Source organism: Asparagus officinalis, chromosome 1 (assembly GCF_001876935.1).
Source record: "Asparagus officinalis chromosome 1, Aspof.V1, whole genome shotgun sequence".
Classification (NCBI taxonomy): domain Eukaryota; kingdom Viridiplantae; phylum Streptophyta; class Magnoliopsida; order Asparagales; family Asparagaceae; genus Asparagus; species Asparagus officinalis.
The window spans coordinates 107,263,832-107,285,990 of NC_033794.1; the positions used below are offsets into that span (position 1 = coordinate 107,263,832).

General features: G+C 35.5%; 2 protein-coding genes across 2 annotated transcripts; one reads left to right on the top strand and one right to left on the bottom strand.

Moving 5' to 3' along the window:
* Window positions 1,566–2,456, top strand: LOC109838956. The gene has a single exon (XM_020407389.1). The coding sequence runs from the start codon at window positions 1,566–1,568 to the stop codon at window positions 2,454–2,456; it is 891 nt and encodes a 296-aa protein (XP_020262978.1).
* LOC109828883 (protein trichome birefringence-like 23) lies at window positions 6,708–17,904 on the bottom strand. The gene is made up of 4 exons (XM_020395866.1): window positions 17,588–17,904; window positions 16,120–16,206; window positions 14,440–14,717; window positions 6,708–7,733 (listed from the first exon to the last, which is right to left on the bottom strand). Exons 1-4 carry the CDS (start codon window positions 17,778–17,780, stop codon window positions 6,960–6,962), a joined length of 1,332 nt encoding a protein of 443 aa, XP_020251455.1. The 5' UTR covers window positions 17,781–17,904; the 3' UTR covers window positions 6,708–6,959.

Sequence of the window (22,159 nt, forward strand, 5' to 3'; positions counted from 1 at the left end):
AAATAGAAGGGGATTATGGACTGAGCTCCTTCACATAAAGCAATCTGTGGGGAATAAACCTTGGATGCTCTGTGGTGATTTTAACACCATGATTAATGATGAGGAGAAAATTAGGGGAGTCAAGCTCACTGATGCAGATACAAAAGACTTCAATACTTTTATTGAGGATTGTCAACTCTTACATCTCAAAACTGTGGGGAATTTTTTTTTACCTGGACAAATAAACAAGATCATAATACTAGGGTCTGGTGCAGATTAGACAGGACCCTTGTAAATGATGCATGGTTACAGAAATACAACACTAGTCATGTTGAGTATATGCCTCCAAGCTTATCTGATCATTGCCCAGCTCTGGTATCAATCTATGATGAGGGGAGACAAGGCAAGAAACCTTTCAGGTTCTTCAAAATGTGGACTAATCATAGCAACTTCCTGCCTGCTATGTCTTCTGTTTGGCAAAAACAAGTGAAAGGATACAAAATGTTTTCAATCTACTTCAAGCTCAAAAGTCTGAGGGAGGTTTTGAAAGATCTTAATAATAAGCACTTTGGAAATATAAGTGAGCAGGTACATAGAGCAAAAAATGCACTAGAGGAAATTCAGGAGAAGCTTCATGATGATCCTTTTAATCATACTCTCATTAGCCAAGAAAAAGAGTGCCTATCAGTATACAATAAGCTCTTGAATTGTGAGATCTCTTTTTTCCAGCAAAAAGCTAGAATCCAATGGAGTGTCAAGGGGGATAGAAACACCAGCTATTTTCACTCAATTATCAAGGCTAACAGACATCATAACAGGGTCCTGGTCCTGAAAAATAGTTTGGGAGAAAGAATCACTGAAGGAGAGGAAATTGCTAAAGAAATAATCTCTTATTACAAAAACCTCATGGGCACAGCTATTCCAACATTAGATCCAAGCATTGATATCATCCAAAATGGTCCCTGTCTAGAAGAAAATCATATCAGGTATCTATCTTTACCTATATCAAATGAAGAAATTAAAAGTGCAATGTTCTCCATACCAGACAATATGTCTCCAGGTCCTGATGGATATGAAGCTTCTTTCTTCAAATCTTCTTGGAATGTGATTGGAGGTGAAGTTACTCAAGCAATTCAAGATTTTTTTCAGAAATGGGAAGCTATTGGGGGCTATCAACTCTACATCTATCACCCTCATACCTAAGGTGCACTGCCCAAACGCTCCTGCAGATCTCCGGCCAATCTCATGCTACAACTGTCTATATAAAGTGATATCAAAAATTCTTGCTAATAGAATTCAATCAGTGATGGGATATCTTATAAGTGATGCTCAAAGTGCTTTTGTCAAAGGTAGAAATATAGCTAACAACATCCTCTTAGCTTATGAATTGGTGAAAAACTATGGTCGAAAATACATCTCTCCAAGGGTTATGATAAATATAGACATAAGAAAAGCCTTTGATACCATTAGCTGGAAGCTCATTGAAGCTATGCTAAATGGTTTGGGTTTTCCCAGAATTATGATAGAAAGGATCATGACTTGTATATCTTCCCCTAAGTATTCTATCTCTCTCAATGGCTCACTCCATGGCTATTTCAAAGGAGAAAGAGGCCTTAGACAAGGAGATCCTCTCTCCCCCCTATCTTTTCATCTTGGGCATGGAATACCTCTCAAGGAATCTGGATTTACTGAAACAGGACAGAGAATTCAGTTTCCATCCAAAGTGTGGAAAACTTAAAATCACACATTTGATCTTTGCAGATGATCTCTTACTGTTTTGCAAAGGCAATCTAAAATCAATTCAGAAGCTTTATCAATGCATCACACATTTCAGTGGGGTTTCTGGTCTTGATGCAAACCCAAGCAAAAGTGTTGTATTCTATGGGGGGGTTCCTGAACCTGTTAAGGAAGCTATCAAAAATCACTTGAATTTCTCTGAAGGATATTTCCCTATCAGATACCTTGGAGTTCCATTAGTAAGCAAGAGGCTTTCATTACAGGATTGTAATCCCCTCTTCACTAAGATCTCCAATCAATTTCAGAAATGCCTGAGTATCAGAAATCTGTCATATGCAGGAAGAATTCAGATTATCAAGAGCATTATCCTTGGCATTCAAATTTATTGGACCTCATGCTATATACTACCAATCAAAGTGTTGCAAAAAGTGGATGAATTATGCAGAGATTTTCTATGGGGTAAAAAAGACAAAATCCGCAAGATTTCATTGGTTTCATGGAGTAAAACATGCACAGGTACGATATATGGAGGCCTAGGAATCTTTTCTTCAATAATTTGGAATTATGCTTCAGCAATGAAGATACTATGGGATATACACTCAAATAAAGAATGTTTGTGGATAAAATGGATTCAAGGAACATATCTAAAGCACATGGATATTTGGCAAGTGGAAATTAAAAATAGTGATTCTTGGATGTGGAAGCAACTCCTAAAAGCCAGAAACAAAGCATTACAGTAATGTGGAGGAGTAGAAAACCTGCTGGAGCTAATCAGGTCATGTTGCTGTAACAATAACAAAACCAAGATATCAAACCTGTATCAAGTAATATCCAAATTATCCTCTGCTGCTGATAAAGTGCCATGTTGCAAAACAATCTGGGGGGGATTTAATCATCCTAAGCACTCATTCATTTCCTGGTTGGTAGTCCATGACAGGCTCTTAACTCAGGATAAGCTGCTTAGAAGAGGAGCTATTCAAGCTAATCAATGCATATTATGCTCTGGTGCTGAAGCAGAAAGCAGGAACCACCTGTATTTTGACTGCATCTACACAAAAGAAGTCTGGAACAACATTATGGACTGGTTACAATTTAAATGGAAGACTTATGATTGGAATCTCCTTCCAAATTGGTACAACTCTAGCTTACGAGGGAAGGATTTTAAGCATAGAGTAAAGAGGATGGCATTATCTACCAAATTGGTACAACTCTAGCTTACGAGGGAAGGATTTTAAGCATAGAGTAAAGAGGATGGCATTATCTACCTCTATATATAATATCTGGCTGGAAAGGGAAGGATTTTAAGCATAGAGTAAAGAGGATGGCATTATCTACCTCTATATATAATATCTGGCTGGAATACAATGGAAGAATCTTCAAACAAAAATGTAAGAGGACTGAGCAACTTACTAAAGCAATCAAGGTGGACATGATGACTATTGTTCTTAATAGCAATATACCAACAGAAGATGAGAGATGGTTACTTTCCCTTTAGCTGAATATAGTTTTGTAGGGAGCTATAGATTACTCAGATTCTGAGTTTTTGATGTACATAAAATCTCCATACGGTCAAATGAATAAAAAATTTTCCTTTACCAAAAAAAAAATAAACAGGTTAATAAAGTAAAAGACAACTTAAGTAGTTTTCACCACTTATTCCGGAAGTTAACTACCCGCCCCTACAAAAACCATGTTTTTAGGTTACCATGGTGTTTTTTTTTTTTTGTTAAAAAAACACCATGATGTAGTGTTTTTCCTTAAAACGTTTTCAAAATACCATGTTAAGTATTTTTGGTCAACACTAGTTTGACCCATTACAACATTAGTATTAAACATAATATTAATATATTAATTATTAATTATAATAAAATATATTATAAATAAAATATTATAATATTTAGTTTACATTATTATAGTATTAGAAGTATTAAATATAATGCAATATAAAATTGTATAATGTATTATAATATTATATTATACTTAATGAGTTATATTATATTATAATTATTACATATTATTTTCAAATAATTATATATTTAATTATTTTTGTATATCAATTTGTTATTGTTATATATTATATTAATATTTTTATAATAATGTTATTTTATATATTAATAATTTAAAATATAAGTAAATATTATTATATTATGAATATATTATTTTTACATTAACATTTATGAGCAATAAATTCTTTTATTTATTAAATAATATATTAATATTTTATATGTTATATTAAATTTACTATACAATATATTATTATAATATTATTATTATATTTTTAATTATTTTTAAATATGTTACTATTATATAATATTTTACAATTATTAATTTATTACAGTTTATTTATTAAAAAGTTAATAATATTATAGCGGTTATACTATTGTGTAGTATATTATTATATCATTATTATTGATGTCCGTGAACACACAGTCGATGGGGTTACGGTTCTGGTCTTCGCGCCGGCGGCGAATAGGGGGAGGATGAGAGATGGGACCGACTTCTCCTCCGACTTTATGCCCGATCCTTAGACTGGAATTCCCGGTCTTTCTGCACAGACAAGAAGAAACCCGTGGGAGAGCGAGGCTCATTTCCCCCATGGTACCTCCGATGGTCAAGTCAGCTGGTTAACTTGAGTGGGGTTTGAGGGAGAGTCCCTAGGCTATTTAGGTCCTCAGAGGATACTCTTATGGAGTTAATGATCCTTTTCTAGCAAAGGTAAATTCAGAGCTTTTATGAAGAAGTAGCAGAAAAAATCCTCCCCTTTTTACCTTATTTCCCTCCTTTTATAGCCTATCGCCTTTGAGAATTTGACCCTTCGGCTTTGACTATGCACAGGAGGCGGTTGAGGGGTGAGCTGGAGGCTGAGTCATCTTTCTCCTTCTAGGTGTCGGCTGGCGATTGGGAGGGAAGTCATTCAAATACAGGAGAGAGGTGTCCTCTTAATATCCTGGATTCGACAGATGAGGCAGGCCAGAGGATAGGCCCACTGTTCGGTTGTCCTTCCCCCTCCAGATGGCGGCTGATGACTGGAGGGGAAGTTATTCGAGCCCAGAAGAGCATCATGGCGATCTCAGAGAAATGACTTGTGAGTAGAATAAACGGCTTATGCAGGGGATTTGTCAGAGCAGAGATCTTGATGGGACTGATCAGTGCTGTTGTGTTGATTGACATCTGAGGTGAGCTTAGATGGATCTTATCCCCTTAGTAGAGGCGAGTCGGTTCATGAGTTGTCTTTGTGATTTCCCGACTCGATAGCCGAGTGAGATTCGGGTCGAGTGTATAGTCGAGACGTCTGCTGGAGGAGTCGTCTTGATTACGAGGGATCGAATGTTCCCACACTTCGAATCGGTAATGATGACCCTTGGTCAAAAATGACTCGTCCGCTCGACTGGCCAATAGACTTGCCCTTAGCTAGGCTTTAGAGCCTTTAAGTTGGTTTGAACCATGGCCTTTTTAGCCTATGCAGACAATCTTTCGGTATCTTCATCTTTAGATGGTAAATTACCATAACAATTATTATATTATTATTTATTATCAATAACTTTTTTACTATTATTAATTAGTTTATTTATATTTTATTATTATTTATTATTATATAATACATTGTTAACATATTAAATACTTGTATTTAATTTGTTATTATATTGTTATATAAGATATTTTATTTATTATATTTTTATATTATTTAGTAAATATTACTAATATATTAGATTAACTATAATATAGTATAGTATAGTATAATATAGTACATAGTATAATAGGCATGTTGATAATAACTCTATGTTAATTACATTTAATATATTATGTTAGATATTATATTAACACCTTCTCAAACTCAAAACCAAAACATCAAACTTAAAACACTTTTTAGGTGTTTTAAAATAAGTGTTGTGTTTTCAGTTTGAGGATGATTTAGCTCAAAAAAACACTATGGTTTCCAAACGCATGGTGTTTTGTTTTTGACAAAAACACCATGAAAACAAGTAATACACAATGGTATCCAAACGGAGCCTAAGTAATCCCCTTTCATTGACAAGCGGATCATCTTCATTTGCTCTAAGTAAGCATGGTCTTCGGAGCCGACGGGGCGAGATATGGACCAGGTCAACTCTGTTGCTGTGATCGTTAGTTCCTCCCTTATTCTATCAGTTGCTTCATTTATTTCCTAGCTGATGTCTACTCCCAAAAATTGAGTGCAAGCAGGGCCACTTTAGAGCAAAACCCTCCCAAGCTTACACAACCCTTGCATTCTAACATAGTAAACAGAGAGTCCAGGACGACATCAAGCCCAGCGATTTATCGACATGGTCGAGTCTTTTTATCGCGGTAGAACACCAGCGAGAGCTACATTGAGGATGTGAGGTTAGGCTTAGTCCCCTTTAAAGACATTTCATCGAACATAATTGGTTGGGGGAGGCGAGGAGGGAGCGGATGGAGAGGGAGGAGTTGTTCGATAATTGGTGTTTCTTCTCTTCTGAAGAAGGGGTGGGAAACTTTGCAAGCAGAAATTCATACATTTAATAAACAGAAACCGAGAAACTGCAACCCATAATCTACGTTTGTTCCAAGTGGTTAGCTAGCAAAGTTAACTACTGCTTAATTTAATAGATTAAATAAAGCAATCTAAAAGCCACAAAATATACAAGAGAAACAAAAATATATGACAGCGAAACTGGAGCCATACGCAACAGATATCGTAAAGTAAGAAGCATTACTTACTATTTTACGAAAGTTGAAGGCAATTCATCACAGTTGATAGTATTCCCCACGTCAGACGTTATATAAAGAACATCCATCTGATAATGGTTTATCCATCAATCTGGTGATAACCATCAATAATATTAAAATTTAGACTTAGATTGGTATTATCAATTAGGTGCAAGCTGGTCATAAGAAATAATTCCCTTTCTTTCCCCTTACCCCGTCCCGTGTGCACTGTAAATAAGATTTTATTTATCATTCATACCTAAAATTGCTTTTCATCGAAAAAATAAAGAAGGAATGGTGAAAATTTTACATTTAAGATACAGCAGGAGTGTAACATAAGGGCTACAGAGATCCCATTAGCTGAGACTACATGAAAAATGCAGTACAAAATCTCACATCTAACCCAGCAATTTACACGAAAATACAAGCCAAATCAGATGAGAACCATCACGTGCAGCGCCAATCTAAAACTCTTATCAGCATCTTCTGGCTCTCAGAAAGAATCTTGTGTAGGCTGAAAACCCATATGTCAAATCTCAATATTTGACGACCATTCTCATGAGCAAATCATTCCAAGAATCTATCGGCCCAGGCAAGCACCAATGCAGGCAATCATTCTGGACTTTGGCATTCTTATCCTTTTCAAATGGGTGAAAGCTTCGATAAGGTCCCGGGTGCCCATCTGGTCTCAACAAGGAAAGATGATAAGTATCCAACAACTTCACATGTTTCGCATTCTCAGTTACATTTCCTATTGCCTTGTGGAATTCCTCTAATTCAATCTCATACATTATATGATCCACATCTTTACCATTATAGTCCCCCTCTTTGTATGGTTGTGTTCTATTGCAAATTCCGCCAGTAGACCACTCCCCATACTCAAAGTGGTCAGGTGTCCATGTCCTGTAGAAAACGAGGGGCTTGTGACTGGATTTGGTTATAAATCGAAAAACTGAGTGAAGGACGTTATGGTAGGCATAATCAAAGCCACGCTCTGTTAGGTTCAACCGAGGGCAGTAGTGGCAACCAACAATTTTATTGTTCTCCCAATAAACTGCTGTTTTGAGAAACCACTGTCCAACTGAAATCATGACATAGTCATAAGTATGGTAATCTTTTGTCCATTTACTGTTGAGGACATTGAGATGAAGCTGGATTTCAGATTTAGATACGCCATCATCATCCTCAAATATATCAGCTTTGACGAGGAAAGGAGACCAGATTACTGAGAGGTTGAAGTTGTACGAGGGGAAGTGCCAAGTTCTGGATTTAAAATCTTCGTCATGGTAGACCTCAATGGGCAACTCTTCCTGAAGTGAAAGGTACAGCAACTAGAATGTAAGAAAGAAACGAATGTAGATATTCAGAAGTTAATTGCCTTGTGTTTTCAATAATAAACTTATGAATCACAATGCATAATTCTAGCTAGTTTTATAGACATTTTTCTAATAAAGCAAATAAAGGACGATGTCAAGAGTTTATGGACAAAGAAACTGAGCTCCTCCACTCTCTTTCAGAGATTACTTTCTTGTCGTAAGCTTGAAGAATTGTGAAATTCTACGCGTCCAATGGAAGTTCAATCTACTAATGTCTTATAATAGTTTCTCTCATGCTATCGACCATAGCTATGATGATCTACTTATTTTTCAATTGCTTCTAAGGTTTGCTTAAGTGGTGCAATTAAGCAGCGCCTGGTCAGTTCGGACTAAGCCACTATCTGATGATCCGAATTATGGCTGATACATTGTCAATCTGTTTAATAAATGGGTATATCTTTACAATACATAATTATAATTGGTTGAGCCGACTCGGTCTTGTGTAATTCGCTTACGAAATGGATATTTCTTTTGACAAAGAAAAATTGATCTAGTGGGGTTTCAAACTAAACCATGGAGATTAAATGCCTCATGTACACCCGTGAGCCAGAAAGACTATTATGCTCTTGAATAATAATTCTACATGAATTCTTTAAACGGACAAATTTTTTAAAACAACCCTTTTTCAAAATTAATGAGCAAAATCGACCTTTTCACAAAAAAACAGCAAAATCGACCCTTTTCATCTCAACTCAGATGAAAATGGTCGATTTTGCTGCGAGTAATTTTTTCAAACTACATGAGACTACTAATCACGTGTAGTTAAGGCATGTTAATCTAGATCTCATAGCCCCCTCCCCTCTTTCCTCCCCTCAAACAACACAAGTTCAGACAAGTCGCGGGCATCGCCACAATCTCCGACGACTTGAACCCGTCACTTATCGCCGGGCTGAGCAAATCAAGACTCAGAAGCGACGCAGCAGAGCAGCGGGTATGTCCTCGGTCCAGCAGTAGAACCTCAAGACGTCAAGCAAGGTCAAATTCAAGCAAGCAGAGAACAACGGGTCAAGATCCGCTCCGGGTAGATCGAGAGGAGGCCGCTGGTACCACCGCACAAGCGACACGTGCCGCAGTCCCGGCCAATGGTGTGCAAGAATGCGAAGGGTCGAAGGATTTCGAGCGTAGACTGCAAGAGACTCCAGATTGGGGAAGGCCTGGTGGAGGCGGTGAGTGATGAGGAGCTGGTGCTGGTTGTGGAGCTCATCGTCTTTGGTTGTAACGTCGTGGATTTGGTTGAGGAAGAGGTGGCCCCAAGGGGAGAGGTCGAGGTGGGTGACATAGGAGGAGGTGGGGAGGAGGAAGAGGTCGCGGAGGTTGCCGCGGAGGGAGAGGGAGGTGCAGGTGCAGGTGGAACGCTCGATTTGGCGCCACTTTTGGGAGACGAGGAAGGCGTTGTTGCGAGTGGAGCGCTCGATTGGGCTTTGGCACGAAATGGACGGGAATACTAGTCCTGTCCATTTGGTTTGGCATGCTAATCCTGGATTAGCATGCCTTAACTACACGGGACTAGTAGTCCCGTATAGTTCGAAAAATTACCCGCAGCAAAATCGACCCTTTTCATCTGAGTTCAGATAAAAAGATCAATTTTGCTCTCTTTTTTTGTGTGAGGAGGTCGATTTTGCTCATTGATTTTGCAAAACGGTTGTTTTCAAAATTTTGTCCTTCTTTAAACACATTTTACTTGGTGAATACCAGAAGAAAAAAAAGTCAAGCCTTCTTGTAGATTCGAAACATTGATCATGACGTCATGTACCTATATTCCCATCCACCAACCGATATGTCACTTATTACTTGTGTTTGAAAATAAAAATTATTCTATTTGTATTACTTGGCCATTTCTAGTCAATACAGGTCAAAGAGTCATACCCTAAACTGATCCATACACAACTTTGCCCGACCATAGCATGCTAACTGAAGTTTGGGCTCTGGTTGGGCTAGTGAGTCAGGAAAAAATGTCACCCGCACTCATTATTGTGTCAATAACAAATCATCCAACTTCGTATCAGAGATGAGAAGTCTCAATTGCCTATCTTTGAATAGCATTCTCTATGCATGAAATTGGACTGGATACAGCACTTACTATACTCACATGTCCAATTACAAATCATGGATGCATATATGAATATGGGCAATGTTCCATAAGGAAACTAATAGTTCATGTCTACTAAAATCGAATATGGATACAGATTGGATAAGATCAAACACATAAGGATATAAAGCAGAAATGAGAAAAACGGTTAAGATCGAAAAATACAGTGTGTGTGATACGAGAGTTGTTTAAAGTAAAAAGAATCTCAAATCAGAGTTCATTAACTATGTCACATATCTAAAAGAATTTCAAATCAGAGTTCATTAACTATGTCACATATCTAAAAAGCTGAAGGCTAAATCACCAAAATAAGTCTCAGATCACCAATCTATGTCAATATTTTCAACCATCTGATCAATACATATATCTGGCAACCAAGATACAAATACGGATATATTACTCAGATTCACACATGTGCAGTTCCCTATGAAAAAGGGGAAAAAAGATAACCATATTTGTATTCATATTCTACCAGGCATAATGTGTCTGGGTGCATGCATTTCCGTGTGATATATCTTCATACATCCATATCTGTTTGCATCCCTAGTATCTTCCCATATCATCCTCCTCCCCTATTACTGCATATTCTTAATTTTTAGGGTTTGTGCTCCATATAGTGTCAATAGCAAAGCATCATATTTCATAACAAAGGTTAACAAAAGTGAGAAAGTGTTAGTACCACTAGTATAGGTATGATTACTGCACAAACACTGTTGGAAACGAAATGCTACAGTGAAATGATGACGTTTTAGAACCAGATTCATCTCCTCTACTGGTGGTATATGCTAACACTATTTTTTATTTCAATAGTTACTGATAAATAAATAAATAAAAGGACATGCAGAGGTGTCTGATGATACATTATGAATAAGCATCAATCACATTGACTGTAAAGTTCCCGAAAATAGCAGCAATTGATGCTTCAAAGCATTTACATAATAACTTGCCCCAGAACCAATCAGAACTAAGAGAGAACCCCACTGAGTATACTCTCGTTTTGGACATAACAATAGCTAGAGAGCTTTTTTTGCATTAAAGTCCATTTCTCCCATGAAATTAACTCAATTGTTCTGGGTGTTACTAATGTGAGGAACCAAGAACAAGCTCCAGCAGGAACGTGGAATTGCCTTTAGACTACTCATTCATGACTCTTCTTGCAAGCATGGAAATAAATAAACTTATCACTGTAGAAACCAAACTGTTTGAGAACTATTTTTTCCCATGAAATTAGCTCATGCTTCCTAATTGGACTAGTCCACTGGATGTTGCCAATGCGATAGATGGACAAAGAAAAATACTCTAATGGTGTCTTAGACAAATTATAAACGAGTATCGCAACAAGAATGGAAACAAACAAGCTAATTACTGTGGCATCCAAACCAATTGAAATTTAAGGTTCAAAGGCTACTCGAAAAGCTGAGTGCTCGGCTTCTTCATTCTTAGGATAACATTCTACCAACACAAGGGACAGGAAAATCACAAGACAATTCATGGGGAATGAAGGATGTGTGAAGAACCCTACTTCACATAAAATTAGGCTGAACACCTTCTAGAGAAGGGACAAGACCCAACTGTAGAAAAGGATGTGTAGTCCTTTCGCATCTTTTTCAAGGAAAGCATGAATGTCTCCATCCTGGGTGCAAATCCAGTTGAGGCATGATAACCAATATTAGAATAGGATGATATGACCTTCCACTGGGATGCTAGACAAGGGCACTTGGGTTATACAAAAGGGATAAAATAAGGTTTAGGGTGTGTTCCTTAAGGGAAAGAATCAGAGAAAAATGGAGGCATTAGGGAAGCATCAGTAAATGCCACTTCCCAACTAACAGCACCATTACTTTAGCTTGAAATCAACCAATAAGCCCCTTCTTAATACAGTGTGAAATGTATAAATTAAAGAGTTTATCATCATCATGCTTCTAACCTATATTCTGTCTTTGGTGGTCACTATACGTAAGGTAGAGAGATGAAGAGGAAGGGGTGAGGGTGCCATGATCAAAAATAAATAACCAAATAAACCAATATACAAAACCTCAAGTAATGAGGCACATTAAAAGTCGCTTTGATATACTTCCTAAACAAAATATGTTATCTCACATAATCAAAATCATCTAAAAAAATATGAGCTTACACACATATACTCCAAATTTTGGTATTTAAATAATGGGTTTTTGTCATAGTAGGCCCTAAATTTAATGTTATTTTTATATTAGGCCCCAAACTGCTCATACTTATTCAAATTCTATGTTACATGAGTACTTCTATTTGGAAGCCGTACCCGTACTCATACCCAAACTTCTTGGATGCTTCTTTAATATATATGCATACGTTTATTCAGGCATATACTCCATTATATAATACATATTTCAATTTTACGACACTCTTCATGTACTTCCTAGATGTATATTCTACCCTTAAGATCTATGTCTTATATATTCATCTCATGTAAATGAAAAAACAATATTGATTTTGCATAAATTAAAATTTTAAAACATATAAACATACATAACTGACATATATATAGCCATGTCCTTGTACCCTATCCTTTACAAATTTGCCGTGTCCCCTACTTGTACCCATACCCGTATCCATGCAACTTACTTCAAGATCGACGTGTAAACAACTTAATGAATTTGGGGTGTAAAGTTACAAATATGAAGACTTTAGGGACCTAATATAATAAATAGTATATAATTAGGATCTAATATGAGAAAAACCCTTCAAAAATTATCCCACAAATCTCGTTATTTGTCATCTCAAATCATATCCAAGCCCATTAATGCAGCCCCTTGTAGTAAACGATTAAGTTTCTTAAAATTAAACATTTGCTAAACTACTGGTTCTTCAAGTAAGCAACCAAACACTGCTATACAAACCACTCCCCCCCCCCCCCCCCCCCACCACCTCGTGGTGTCTATTACCCCCCCCCCCCCCTATTGCACCTGTCCAAATCTAGGTCGTGGTTGATCTCTTTTGTCCCAAAACTGAGAAAGATACACTGTCTCTGCACAATCCAATCCACAACACATTCTCTTTTCTTACTCCAACTAGGCAGAAAAAAGCTAACCTCCTAACTTAAACACCAGTGATGCAGTGGCAGCCAGTGCTCATAAGCTACTTCCTTTCCTGCCTCAAAACTCCAAGAACTCAATCCCCTTAGAGATGGATTAATAGATGAGCTTCATGTTGAACTTTTAAAGAATACATTTTCAATTTTACAGGATTCACTGCTTCTATTGAAATGGAAATGAGCTAAGAGATGTTGCATCCATGAGAGTTTTCGTAGAAGGTGAGCTTTTCTAAAAGCAAATGGAGACAGTTTGGAGCTATGTTACCCAGGTAGTTCTATCATGCATACCCGCACCCAAAATTCATTGACACTCCTTGCATATATGCATACATTTATTCAGACATGTACTCAATTATATGATATATGCTTTAATTTAAAACACTCGTCACACTGATTGGACATAGATCCTACAGTTCATATCCATTTCTCGAAACGAGTTAGACATGGGTCACACTGATTGGACGTAGATCCTCCAGTTCATATCCATTTCTCGAAACGAGTTACACATGGGTCAGATTTGTTTCAGCCCATACTCAAGTTCAAATCTATGACTTAAAAGGGTCATTTGGGTGTCTAGTTCAAAAACAAGCAGCTGTCAATTTAATAATCAACATAGTGAAAAAACTTTAAAATGTGAAATGAATTTCAATTCAAATAAAACTTGAAAAAATACAATGATCTCATGTGAATTATTATTTATTATCAATATATACATGTAGTCATGTCCCCATACCCTACATTTTACAAATTTGTCGTGTTCTATGCTCGTATCACCATTTACCCGTGTCCACTGCAAGTTAGGTTTGAAGTTTTGGGTGATTTAAACCATGATGAAGGCAGGGTACAAAAATGAAGAGAGCGATCCTAACTAATTCTTCTTCCTTTGTCTTTTTCATCCAGGATTCTTTATGATTTTTTGGAGCTTAAAACCATGTATCTGGGGAATTTTTTTTGGATCTTTTCATGGGTTATAAGAAGAAAGAGTAGTGGTTAATGGACAATTTACCCTTGCTGAGTTAGAAGCCTAGCAAAAATTAACTAATGGTTTGAAGGACAATTTGGCAAATTAAATATTTTTTATGCTATTTCAATATTTGGAAATTTTATAGGGTAAAAAAATCTAAAACCACCCCAAAAATTATACAACTCCCATAGTCCCATTATATAAATACTTCTGAATAGGAGGATATTATCAACCAATAGCTTTATTTTGTTTTAAAAACTTTTTAGTGCCCAAATCGTATTAGATTAAAGTGAAAACTTAAAAGGAACCTTTCAGCAAAATAAGGTGCACCTTTGTTCTATGTAAGTGCTAGCAAGTTAATGGTGAAGACAAGGCTCTCATAAAACATTAAACGTTCAGTTACACTAATGAAGTATACAGGGTATGGAAAATTTATGAAGTTATCAAATTGCTGCTACTCCGAACCAAAATAGATTTATTGCAACCAACAAGATTAAAAATCCAGGATATCCACCTGAGAGATAAGGCACACCAATGACTGGCCATGGTTACGAAGAATCGAATCACCAATAAATGCCCATGATTTGTCCCGCATGGCTCTTAGAAATCTCTTGGCATCAAATGGTTGTATGTCACAGCCATGTGGTTTCCATCTCCAATATTGGTACTCTGTATCAAGCCGCCCATTCTTCATACAGTTCTGTTGACCTTCAATGAATGGACAGCTTGTATTGGTGTAAGAAGGTCCTCTAGGATCTTGGATCCACTTACCAGAAAACAAATCACAAGTCTCTGCAGTGGAGGGACAGAAGGCAATGATTTCACAGAAATACTGTACAAGAATGCTCTAAGAAACTCACATAGAATCAAAATTAAAGAAGACTAGGTAGGATCAAGTTATATTTTAGGAATTTAGTTAATTACAGAAAAACCCCGTGAAATTTCTCATTTAATCTTCAAATTAGCACCATCGATTCTAACATCTCATGTGACAAGCATGTGCCAAAAAAAGATGAAAATAATTCCTTAGTCCTAAAAAATTACTTATTTTTTTATTTTTTCCCTTTAAATAAAAGGGTACTTTTGGGACTAAGAAAGAATTTCTCATCTTCTTTTCAAGTCTCGTGCTTGCCATGGACAGGTTAGTTTTGATGTTGCTAATATGGGGATCAAACGATAAATTTTTAGGTAACATTTAGTGAAATAAAATAGTTCACGAGGGTTGTGTGCAATAACTCCAAAAGTTCAGAGGGTTTAGTCTAATAAAAAAAAGTTAATTGGGGATTACTGCAACTCACCAAAACTTCGTAGGAGTTTTCTGTAATTAACCCATTAGGAATTTCATAAAAAAACTGGCATAAATAACAGCTTTACTTTACTATTGGGCTGACTTAATTATGAACTCATAGAGTCCTCTACGCCTCAAAAACAAAGTATGCTTCCAAATGAAGAAGCCTCAAAGCATAAAAACTTCTATCAAACTAAAGAACATTCAAATAAATATGTATAAATATTAAAAAATTATAAAAAAGTTTAGAAAATCTAAAAGTGCATTTGATGATTTAAAGAAATCCTAAACATGAAATAGACATGTAACCGTCACATAATACCGAAGACAACTGGAGAAGTCAAAGAGTTGTCATATTCGAGAAGATGAGCTAAGCGGTGAGAGGGCTGCACTAGGAGGAGCTCACAGCAAGAGGAGGTGAGAGGAAGTGCTGAGGGAGATGCCAGAGGAAGGTGCTAGAGGCTATGGGAGGTGGCGGGAGTACGCCGGAAAGTGAGGGAGGCAGTGAGATGTAGTTGTTGCGGGTCGGGTTTAACTTTAAAAAAATAAATCTCAAACCGCTTTTAAATAGCGATAAAAAAGCGGATTTTGCCCGCCACCGTTATTGGGCGACAGTGTAGCATAGCGGGAAGGGGTCGCTAACGCTATTAGCGTCGCTATTGCGAGGCTATTTACTGGTATTTATAACAGTGGGAACATTTATCTTGAAGCATATGCAGAGTGCACAAAGAAAAGAAGAACTAATAACTGAGGGCCCATCAAATTCAGCCAAATAGGGCATTAGCCAAATTATGGATGATTAACAACCCAACTAACCTATTAAGAAGATCATGAAATTAGATGCTATTTTGAACTTTCTTTATCAAGACATCTTAAAACCCAGACAATAAGTATACAATTATTTACCTTTCCCTGAATCCCGCCCATTGATATCTAATGGTATTTGAGGAATCACAGCATCTGAGGCATTTGACTTTTCTGCCTGTGGGTTACCTGAAACAAGCAAAAACAGAAAGAAACTAAAAGTTAAATATTTAAACAAGTATTGATGTCTCCTATTTGTAAAGTTCTTTCACTTTAGAGCACTTAAGCATTTTTCTTCACCAAATCATAATTAAATCCACATCAAAAATTGTATATGGATTAGCTCATAGGCACATGCAGACAAACATAGTTGATCTAAGGTGCAAGCTCAAATCCAAGCATCACAATGACATTCAATCAAGGAAGAATTAACACTCAAAACCTCTTTTCCGTGCTCCGAGCATTCTATAAATGTCAACGGTTTTCTTATTTTTCTAAGTAGGACACATAATGAGAAATTTCCAAACTTTTCATAAAAACTCCTAAAAGCTCAACAATCTTAATAGCAAAAAAAAAATATTTTAAAATAATTCATATATCTATATATTCTCAAAATTACCCAGTAACTTTAATGCAACACACACATATTCACCGAAAACTTATTGATTTATTTCATTTCTCAGATCTTCACATTATGTTTACAATAGAATTTATATAATTTCAACTATTGGAATATGGATAAAAGTATTGTAACATTAAAAAAAACCCTGAAAACAGTTTTATCTAGAAATAGTGACCTCTTTAACTCCTACAATACCATTTCAAATGCATAACTAGAATTCCAGCAACAAAATCTTAAATCTAAAATGTTTTACACCAAAAGAAATTCATAATTTCTCCTTCCCAATCAAATTACCAATTTATAATCTAAACTCCGCTTTTCAAGTCAGGTAGAGGAGCAACAAAAAAATATCCCTTCAATTATTAAATAAGTCTAAAATATATCTAATCCCCGAAATAACTAGATATATGTACATTAAAATTACACATTGAATGTAATGCATCACCTACATATTCACTGGAAAAAAAGAACTCATTGGTTTTACATCATTTTCTCAGATCTTCCGGTAAAATTTAAAGTTTATGTTTCCAATAAAATTTGTATAACCTTAAGATATTGCAATGTGGCTAGAAAATATTGTACCAAAAAAAATAAAATAACACACTTTTCACAGAGACGCTAATTTCCAGTAACAAAATCTTAAGCCTCAAAATAATTTACACCAAAAGAAATTATTTTTTTTTCAAATTAAACTGATTCATCAAACACATTGCAATTTCCTCTTGCTCCTTCCCAAATAAAAATACCCATTTCCAATCTGAAAACTACTTTTAATGTAAATCTAAAGTCTAGCTAATCCTTAGGAATAAATTTCCAAAAATCTTACAGTTCCAGCCAAGCCCCAACACCAAAAAAATCACCCAAATTCGCCATTTGTCCAATCTCCAACAACTAACTGCAATCTTCTGACAAAAACCCAAGTTTGCAAAATCGAATCTTTTGAAGTACCTTTGTGAGAATCGAAGATTGTGGCGACGGTTGGGGGCTCTGAAAATTCCAGGTAAGGGGAAGAACGAGCGAAGAAGAGGCGAAACAAGAGACCCACAAAGAGAACAGAGATGAAGAGCTTCACCAAGATGTGATTGCTCTTCTTGTTCAGAGATTGCCATGGCTCCCAATATGAGCTCATCTCCGTCACCATCAACAGAGAGAGAGAGAGAGAGAGAGAGAGAGATTTGAGTTAAGTTAATTATTAGAGGAGAATCAAATCAAAAGAGAATAGTGGAGAGCAAAAAATAGTAGAGAGGAGAGAGGTCACTGGTTGGAAAAAGCAGCGGTCTTTTCCTTTTGTTTTTCTAGGTGTATACTTGGAAATTTTAAGAATTTATATGATAATTATTATTTTTTAAGGAATTTAGTAAAGAAATTCGATTAAATTATTTATTTGAATGTTACAACTTACATCATTTTAAAATTTAATCAGATTTTATGGTATTTTTTAAAAAGAAGATAATTATGAATTTCTGCTTACAATCTTGATCCAATTGATGATCCATATTCAGAACTTTTAGAGTTTTGTAGTAACTCCCAAAACTTTCAAAATCGCACTAAACTCTTGATAACTTTTGCAAAAAAATTCCAATATCTTTTGCATAAAGCCTACTACATTCGCAATAGTTTGCAAATGTTCTTTTATATTGTTTTGTGGTTCTAACTTATAGGGTTATCTGGATTCTTTAAAATATAAAAATTACTTGATTTAGCATGATTTGAAAGTTAATGAATGTCTATTGCAAAATGTTGAAAGTTTTTGGGGGTTTAATATAATCTACCATTTACTCTTTAACAAGAATAATTATTGTGGCATGTACTTTAACATTTTTTTTTACTCTCGAACAGATGGAGTGGGATTATTATTTATTTTCTACTACTTGATTTTTCTAATTAATTTATAATAGTGCACCCTTGATGCTTGTTGCTCTCCGCTGTTTGGTTAGCTATTATAAAGGGTGGAAAACTCAAAAAACCCCTCCACGTCAGATTTTTAGCCATTCACGTCAGCTTTTTTGTTTCCGTCCATTTCTTTGTGTCGCTTTGGTTCGCTCGAATGGAAGAGGGAAAACTCTGCTGAAATCGCCGCCAACTAAGATTTTTTTTCCCTCTCCGATTTCCTTCCCCAACCAAGTGAAATTGATGAAAACTCTGCCACGTCAGATTTTTTTCCTTCTCTGCTTTGTTTACAAAAGTTTTCCATTTTTTCTATGCGAACCAAACACAAGAAAAATAAATACATTGGTTTCGCACCATTTTTTATGTGTGAACCAAAGCAAAACAATCTATTTCTTGGAAAAGTTTGGAAAGCTCAAAACTTGTGTTTCTTTACATGGAATTACATTTCTCTATATCAAGGAAACGAACCAAACAGCCCCTAAGAAAATATATTATTAAGGAATCTTGAAGAAGATTGCTAAAAGGGCTCAAAAGGAAATTATTTTTGCTTCCAATAAATAAAATGGAGGTTTCTACTTATGCATTTAGAAAAGGTGATGATCGAGACAATGAGATTTCAGCACACAGAGCTATAATTTATCGCATTATGAAAATGAATCAGCTTTATGGCTAGAATCTATGAGAGAAGAACTTGATTCCATAGAAAAGAATAAGGTATGGGAGTTATGTGATCTACCAAAAAATAGGAAAGCCATAGGATGCAAATGGGTGCTCAAAAAGAAATATCGTGTTGATGGATCTATTGATAAATTCAAAGCACGATTAGTTGCCAAAGGTTATAACCAGAAGGCAGGAATAGATTTTCAGGAGACGTATTCTCCTGTAGCTAAATTTGCATCCATTAGAATTATTTTGGCTATTGTTGCATATCTTAATTTGGAGTTATTCCAAATGGATGTTAAAACTGCATTCCTTAACGGAGAGTTGAAGGAAGCAATATATATGCAACAACCAGTGTTTGATCACAGAGAAGAAGAGAAAAGAATAGATTTCGTTGAGGGGGGCTCTGGTAATGGGTAAGAGGGCTTGATTTTTCTTTTTCGTTGTGTTTCTATAAGTAGATTACACTCCTTTATATAGGCCATAAATCTCATCATCTCCACCCCCTCAAACTGCCTCTGAGAGATTTTCTCTCAACAAACCCCATATCCCACGTTTCTCTCCACTTGAGAAGCGTTGATTTGGTCACACAAGACCAAGTCAGACTAACAATGCACAATTTACACACTTTCATAAATCAAATCGCCAAAACATAGAATAAAATATCAAAAGATTAAAATTATTGAAAATTGTGAATCTTTGAAGCAAAAAACCCTTGTTAGGCATAAAATAAGTACAAATATTTGGCGGTTTCAGTAAAGAATAAATCATATATAGAGTCGATAGATATGACTGGTGTGCTCGTGGCAAAATTATTAAAATAGTATTAGAAATTAAGCATTAGAAAAAGAAGAATTCAAAATAAAATTAAATGAATATAAATTATAGTGATTAAACAAAATATTAATATTTATTAGTAGAATTATCAACAAAACCAAACATGGCAAAAAGATCCGTGTACTCCTCTCGAAAAAAAAGCAAACACTGTTTTGATGTTAATTCTTTCAAATTATTTATTGGATTCAAATATATTAAACACATCCATATAATTAAAAGAACAAGATTTCTTATTCAGTTAAGTTTATTTTAGTTTTACTTCGTATAACCAACATTACAACCATTTATTGCCATACTATCATGATTCATGACTTATGATTAAGAAAGTAATTTTCATATTGTTAGACAAAAAATGGAAAACAGAATCCATATATATAAAGAGTCTGTTTGTGTAAACTATAATCCTGGTAATTGAAAGGGAAAAATACCAAGTACACTCATGTCTATAGCATTATATGAACCAAATAAATATCAATATTTAAATTATTATATTTCAAAATTTATGCACAAATTCAAAAATTAATATTCTTTATACGCGTGTTTGATATTATGGAACATAGATAATTTCTCAATGAAAATATACTCAATAGGAAGATAATATACTCAATAGGAAGATACTTGGGAGAAGATTGCATTAACTTTAGATTCCACCTTGGGACGTGAGACAAAGCTGGGTAAGCAATAGGGGTGTTAACGAAGCGGATACGGCTCGGATATAGCACTTATCATATCCATATCCGTTTACCCATCTCGGATACGGATACGGATACGGATATACGTCGGTAAGAAAAATTCATATCCATATCCGCCAAAATCGGATACGGTTACGGATATAGATGCGGATATATAAACGGATATGCATGTAGATACAAAAAGTATATGAAAAAACTAGATAGTATTCAGAAAAATATAGTCATGTGATACAAAAATAGTTCGTTAATATATTCATTATGATTGAAAAGCTAAGATTAGACATCTTGATCATCAAAATTAACCACAAATTCATAATCTAAGAATCAAAACTATCGTAAGAGTATGACCAATATGTATTCGGATATTTTCGGATACGGATACGGATATTTCACTACAAAACCATATCTGTAACCATATCCTATCGGTTATAGATTTGAGTAACCATATTCGTATCCTAACGGATACGGTTACGGATATTTCCTCGGATACGGATACGGTTTGGCACCCCTAGTAAGCAACCTTTTTAATATTATTATGGCTACAAATTCGGTGCAGTTGAGCTTTTTATTTTCTATAAGGAAAATGATTTAATGACCCAAAATATGGGACCAAGGGAGGGGACAGGTGATGTGTCCCCTTCCTATTGCATAATGAGTCGGCATGGCCAACTCATTATGCAATAGGGAGGGGACACATCACCTGTCCCCTCCTTTGGTCCCATATTTTGGGTCCCCATAGCAGCACTCTTTCTATAATTCACCGCTTTTCTGGTATAATCAAATCACTGTATCGTTAATTATTCAGAAAAATGTATTAAACAAAAAACAAAACTCTTAAACAATAACTATCTCCTAACTACCTCTTTGTCTTGTAGATTTGGATAAAACAATTGAAGTGGCAGCATTAGAGGACGCATATTTTGTTTCATTTTACAGGATTTAATACAAACCGATCTACTTTTGCTTCCTTTTCTTCACGTGCTGAGCTCATAGATAGCAAAACTTCAGCAAAACTTTCAGTTTTTATCATATTAGATCCTAAACTTTTATTAATTTTATAACAAACTCTCAATCTTCACATTTCTAATTTATACACCCTAACTCTATTAACTTGTTTTAATCGTTTTTTGACAAATTAAGAATATTTAGTACGAAACCTCTATTGCAAATGCGGTGGCTGACTCGCCAAATTGCACAATAACACAGATATATGTTCTCTTGTAATAATTTATAAAGATTTGAAAATGTAAAAGGAAAAGGACAAATATTGCTTTGTTTGGCTTCAATTTAAAGCTCGAAACTCTGGTTACTAGCACCGAGTTTTAAGCCTCTCGTAGTGTGATGCACTGAGTTTTGTTTGCTCTAGGTAGATTATAAAATATTACTATGCATTGTACTACTGACTTAATTGCATTAAACTAGTAGGTATTTTTGGCTAAAT